Here is a 6,556-nt window from a genome sequence, read left to right as displayed (position 1 = left end):
CTTTCTTAGGCTTCCTTGTTCGTTTCCTTCACGTGGGTGCGACAAAAAAAAAAAAGTGACTCAGATTTGGCTATTCTTGCTCAAAATTGGACACCTTTAATGTAAACTAAAGAGTGGGCGTAGTAGAGTCACTCAATCTTTATTTTTTAACATGTGAGCCTGCTTATAATCTTATTCAAGCTTAATTGCTGTTTCACACAACCTTTGTGACACTGCCGGAGCCCTCTGAAACAACCAGTTGAGTCAGCCATTAGACACAATGTGCCACCGTAAGCAGCCTCAAAACCATACTATATATGTGGCTTGCAGCATTTCAGTTCTGCAAGCGTTGCTGAAGCTCTTGCTGCGACTTTATTTTGCAAATTCATTTTCAATACATCAGCCAAAATCGGAGCATGAAAACTTCTGCCACATAAAAAAAACCCATTGATACCTGCAAGCAGCAAAATTTCCGATTTAAGTATACAGATAAATTAACCCCGGTGCTTTCACTTCACACAAGCGTAATCAGAGATCGTTACAGCTCATTTTGTAAAGTACACATGTACAAACAGTATTATCAGCAAACTGGTTTTATTAAAAGCAAGCAATCCATGCGCATTAAACTAGAAACTGAACCTGGAATCGAAAGAACATTGTGTACTAAACAGTGCTACCTAATACAACCATAGAAAACCATGGATCTTATTGCACCGGTGTGACAGAGGCATCGTGAAGAGGGGTGTCTGTACAAGGAAAAAGGAATATGATCTGCATGTATTTCGAGATGTTCACTTAAAGGGTCAACTGCAATGAAATTTTCTGTTGGCTATAGTGGTCATAATTGAGTAGTACGTGGAACTAAAGCAATTGTGGCAAAGCTACAGGGCTGATAATGGTGGAATTTTCTTATCAGCAGCCTTTTATTAGCACACGATGCATGCGAGTAGCTACTGGCTAGCAAATGTTACAAATACCAGCACATTGCCTCCAAGATTTTCAGTTTTGCCAACGCCACCCAATTACAGAGGTCATGCTCAACGTACTGTGTTCTGCATCATATTCAGCGCGTAGTAATAGTGGCGTTTTCTGGACTTTCAGTACGAAAGATTTCTATTTTTGCAACATTTTCGGGAGGCATTCACTCACATTTAAATAGTAAAATTTTGCATGGAGGCTGCTTTGCATCTCTTACTATGTTAAACTAGGCCTTCTTATGTGGTCCAAAATTTCGTTGCAGTTGACCTTTAACCACATTAGCTGCTAGCGCTTTCTTAAGTACTCTTGTACAAGAATGTTCTAAGCAGTAGGGTGGCTCCCAAATAATTTACAATTTTAGCTTTTGACAATCACATCAGCATTTTGTTGACTTCTCACAATCCTTGCTTTTGGTTCTGCCTCGACCTGGTTGATGCATTCGAAGCCCTCACGGCCTTCCTCATGGCTCTGTATTTGCACCTTCTGGTTTCGTTGAACAACCAATCAATCAGCGTTACTTTATTTCGCAAATACTAACTCAGTCCACATCTTCTGGACGTACAGGGTGTGCTAAGGGGATCACCGACTTCTTGAGGACATCCCTTGAGAGTGCCTTGCGCATGTCTGCAAGAAGAAGCATGCGAAAACAAAATTGCAGTGTTACCACCCATTTCGACGTGAGCCTTTCTTTTTTTTCGTTCTTTTTAATCAAGAGTTTTCAACAAACTCTGAGGCTCCAACAAAGCATCTTCCAAGAACTAAAGCAACAACCTGTTTGACAATTTGAAAAGAAGACACTGCCATGAACAATGCGCAAGCTTTTATATTTTGTTGCAAAGGAAATTAAAAAAAAGCATATAGTGACATACGATAGCTGGCACATTATTATGCGTGGCAACTTGCACCATTTGATGCAATATCGGTTGGAGTAAGCACTCGCGGATGCGCTCAATAATCCTTTTGCGAGATAAAAAGTAAAGAAGTAAATGAGAAAGGCTTTGCAAGCAAATGACTGTCAACCACTACAAGGTTGCTAAGTCGATTGGATTTCGCTTGATTTTGCGTTGCGCCGGCTGTGTGGCCCGATATCAAAAACGAAATTGGATAAGCATAGTCAAAAATGAAACTCGAGGCTCTTTAAACCACTTCATGGAACTTGAAGGATTTTCAAAGGATGAGTGGAGGTACTATGCTGCTAGATCGGCCTTCACAATGAACAGCACCGAGCGAGCCACGAGTGTCAAAATGTCACGACGTTACCACCTTCTGCGTCATACCAGGGCAGTAAAAAAAAAAAAGAAAAGAACTGGCTATTAAAAAATTATTATATTAAGTTATTTAAACTGCTCTAAGGCTTGCCAAGGCTTTTTTTTTTTTAGGGTTTAGTTTTACTATTTCCATATAATGACATAAAATGAAGAGTCACAAATATGTCAGCACTCCTGTAAGGACTGATACAAACCCTGAATTCTGTGCCATCAAGACAATGTGCTAAAAAAAGAAAGTTTTGCTTGTTGTGGTCCAAGTGTTGGGCAAGCATGGACCGCAGTCGCGACAATGGCAAAGCGTGCCTGGTACATCATTTGCAAGATGTTCGTGTTGTTAAAGCATTTTGTTTTAAACCTAAACTTTATTTTAAGCTTAAGAATTATAGGAGAGCCACACACTAGCACACAGTTATTTAGGGATGCTATCGCAGAAGTTATTGTTAGATAGTGGTGTGATCGTTTGCAATTATGGTGAGCACGCACAGTAAGCTTGGCGTCTCTATAAAATTCTTGTTTTCAGTAAAAAAAAAAAAGTAAGTTGATAGGCTCGTCTTCCTGTTTTTCGCGTATCCCCTTTCTCTTCGTTGTTTGGACTGTAGTAATTACGAATCTATTCAGGTGGCTTTTACAGTTAAGTCGCAATAATTCAAACTCCTGGGGATCACAAGTCTGCTTAGACAGAAGTTTGATTGAACTTAAGCAGGATAAAATGCAGCCCGAACTGTTTTGAATGGGAACATGTAAAAAAAAAAACTTTTTTTTACTGCATTGTACTTCCAAGTGATAGCAAATGAATTACTTCCAAATGATAGCAAATGAATTCATTTTTCTTTAGACTCTTTTTTAAAAGCTCCACCATATCTTCAGCTGCCTTTTGGCATGATGGAACCTGGATGCCCTCTCAGAACAGAAAACAATGCAATTTTGGACAAAGTTTGGACAGGTTTGTGCGACGCTGACATGCAACTTCGTCTGATGCTGGCAAAATTCCGAAATGTACATCCGGGTACAAAATATTGCGGGGCACAAGACCTGAGAAAAAGCTGAATATCTCAGTCTAGTAATTGCATTTCGGGCCTTGATTAGAATACGCTAATAACATTGTTGTCTACAGTTTTACTGGCTACTGCTACAACTGTTCGGGAATTGAACGCTTTCGGAGATCCCGTGGTCCGTAAACTTTTGTCACCGGGTGTGCTACACTCAGGAGCTTAGATCATGTTCAGCAACCGGTGATGCAGTGTGAAATCATGCTTAAGTTATTTCTGTTCCTGTCTCACCTGTCCAAAGTTGTAGATGGTAGATGGTATAATGCAGATGGTATGGAGCAAATGAAATAGGTTTGTAGCTCATTGAACCGCCATATAAAGTGTGCTGCACTAATATCTTTGCCTCATTATCCAATAAACAGTCCAAGCCCCCTGAACTGTCGGCTCAGGTTATGTCAGCTAGGTCGGCCGACTCGCTCTATGAAAACGGCAGGAGTTGTGCCACTCTTACGACCACACTTACCAAAAGCATCTTCATCGGGATCACCAAAGTAGTACTCTAGGACTCTCCTGTAGACGCTATACCCCAGCCGCTTGTACATGTCGACAGCAACTTTGTTGGACACTCGAACAAATAAATCTACAAAGTACGCTTGCTTCCTGCAACAAAATGTAGTCACATTTAATCAGTGGACTGTGGTTGAAATAGTTTTGCTTCACGCTTGAGTGGAGCGCCATTAAAAGAGCCACACTCTAGACTCCACATTTATATGATCCAAGCATTTGCTACGGTGTGAATGCTTGCAAATAAAAGAAAACAACCTTCAATTTGCTCACTACTTTGTGCAGCAAGGTTATGTGGGAACCCAGTATTTGAGCGACCAGTCAGAGCACAGCTGTACCACTTAAGCCACAAACCAACTATATACAGTATGCAAGGAATGGGATGAAATCTTGACATTTTCCATTGCAGTTACCTCGCACGTGAAAGCATGATACAGTGTAGGCAAGCAGATGACATGTTTTACATCTCATACGAGCTTCTCTGATGATGACGTGCCACAAAGCCTTCGTTAATAAAGCTGTCTAATGCGCTAAAATTCAGTGCAGTTGGGCACAGTGGTTGAATGCCTCACTTCTCGGATATGTACTCCAGGCCCGACATTAGCATGGCTGCAACTCCCAGCTTCCGGTACTCCGGTGCAACTGTGAGAGCCGTCACGTGGCCGTGCCAGTTCTCCTGGACACCCTCTGCTTTGCCCATGACTGCAAGGAACAAAATGACGTCTAGTGAAGACAAGGCAGCGAGTGATGCAGTGGCAACACATCAGTGTAGTTCCCAAAAACAAGCAGACGTGTTTGAGCGGGGACCTACTGTAGCCCATGATGTCGCCACTTGGAGACTCGGCAACCTGGAAGTACTCGGGCCAGTGTGCCAGGTACTGGAGGTAGAATGACAGTCCATACTGTGAGGTAGCTAAGGTTAAGTACAGCCTAGACTGCGTCAACTTTTGCAGAGAGTGATGTGTTGAAGAGCGGTGTTCCTGGGAATAGTCGCAACGTTGTCACATGAGCACTTTCGAGCAAGCTTGAGGTGAGACAGAATAAATTAAAACTGTATCCAAGCACTTCTACACACCAATTTCATGTGTGCGTGCCTCTGATCCTAATGTACTCAGCAGCAACCATGTATCAGTGAGGACACTTTCAGTCCTCACTAAGTCCATCTACACTGGCTTTTTCGAGCACAATCGAAGTATTAACAGTGATTGAGCAACGTTTACAGCGCACGAACGCTGTCGCGCAAGCCTGAGTCAGTGGAGCCGGTACTCAATGCTGCAACACGCCACTTTCAAGCGTGCTTGGCTTGACACGTGCTATGCACAAGCGCTGCTGCGATCGAAACTGCCGTAACTTGCCCGCGGAGTATGAAGCAGTAACAACGTGAAGCGTTCTTGACAATAAGACGTAGGAAAGCTCAATCTGCTAAGTTTTATACGCACGCACGAAAGTGCACGTGCGACACTGGTATTGTGCTCAGAGTTTCGATTGTGCTCGAAATGTTCGTGCAGACAGATTTTAATGAAAACGGGAACAACTCGTGTGACACAGCTATAGGTGGGATACAGCATCATCTTTGCTGTTTGACTGTATTTCTTGGCGTCATGTGAATGGTTTATTGTACACGATTATGATAATTATTATTATTTTAATTCACCGACTGGTTAATCTTCCTGCGTGCTCGCGCGTGCTCAACCTAGCACACGCCATTTTCTCTCGAATTAAGTTTCTAAACACAGAGTGAGCTGCCGTGCTTCTGAATAATACTTTCGCACGATGTATTTCGAAGCGAGCCGCATCGAGGGAAAAGGTGTGCCGGGCACTAGTACTTCGAATTTGGAAGCGTAGTACCCGTGCCGTGATGCGCATCTCCGTGTTGCTGCAGCCAGTTCGATTAAGAAAACCATCCGGCAAGCTGAAGCGGAATGTTCGTCGAATGCTTGACTTACGCTTAGTACAACTACACGCAGAAATCGTGACGGGTGAAAAGCGTAAAGGATACGGTTTCTGTGAGAGGATCCAAGTTGCTGGAATCAAAAGATGAACGCATTAGTAGCTCTTGCGAAGCAAACGAGCACAAACGGAGTAGCGCAACTTACACGTTGTTGAACAAGAAGAGGTCGTCGCATGTAAATTGTCGGATGGTCGTCATGATAAGATTCGACGTGCTATTAATTCTCTCGAACGCAACGAACGATTAGCGCTCCATGCCGCAAATCTAGCGGGATGGCACCGGGAGAACCGCAGAACGTCGTGCAGAACCGGAAGTTGAATTAGTGCATTGCAACCGTACTGCTCTCAAGCGGCCATCGCTGACATTAGACCGTTGGACTTGCCATTCTTAAAAGTGAGATCACTACAAGGATCACTACAATATTTAGTAAAATACAACTGGCGACCTCTTCGGGAACCTTTGCCAAACTTGCCAACAATCTTGACCTTTAAGATTGCAAACGTTTAGCAAACGAATAACCTGATTGAACATTCGTTTTAAATATTGAGCGTAATATATGTAATGTCCAAATCCACGCCTCATAGAGGGACGCCGCTGTATTTATAATACAGATCTTGAAGGCTATGCTTTTGTTGCCATGCTCTTGTACAAAGCCAAAAGCGATCACACACACACACACACACACACACACACACACACACACACACACACACACACACACACACACACACACACACACACACACACACACACACACACACAAATGAAAAACGTCATGGCTGCCATGTTTGGACAATAACTATATGGATGACCTTGAAGATTGTTTT

General features: G+C 42.8%; 1 protein-coding gene across 1 annotated transcript; it reads right to left on the bottom strand.

Annotated features, from left to right (window-relative positions):
• Positions 1 to 332: 332 nt before the first annotated feature.
• Positions 333 to 6,048, bottom strand: Naa20A (N-alpha-acetyltransferase 20 A). Its single transcript, XM_075699265.1, has 6 exons — positions 5,875 to 6,048; positions 5,778 to 5,802; positions 4,590 to 4,680; positions 4,351 to 4,480; positions 3,738 to 3,874; positions 333 to 1,581 (listed from the first exon to the last, which is right to left on the bottom strand). The coding sequence occupies exons 1-6, from the start codon at positions 5,925 to 5,927 to the stop codon at positions 1,496 to 1,498; spliced, it is 522 nt and encodes a 173-aa protein (XP_075555380.1). The 5' UTR covers positions 5,928 to 6,048; the 3' UTR covers positions 333 to 1,495.
• Positions 6,049 to 6,556: the final 508 nt, after the last annotated feature.

The sequence above is a fragment of the Dermacentor variabilis genome, chromosome 7 (genome assembly GCF_050947875.1).
Source record: "Dermacentor variabilis isolate Ectoservices chromosome 7, ASM5094787v1, whole genome shotgun sequence".
NCBI lineage: Eukaryota > Metazoa > Arthropoda > Arachnida > Ixodida > Ixodidae > Dermacentor > Dermacentor variabilis.
This window is presented reverse-complemented; position numbering and strand designations above follow the sequence as displayed.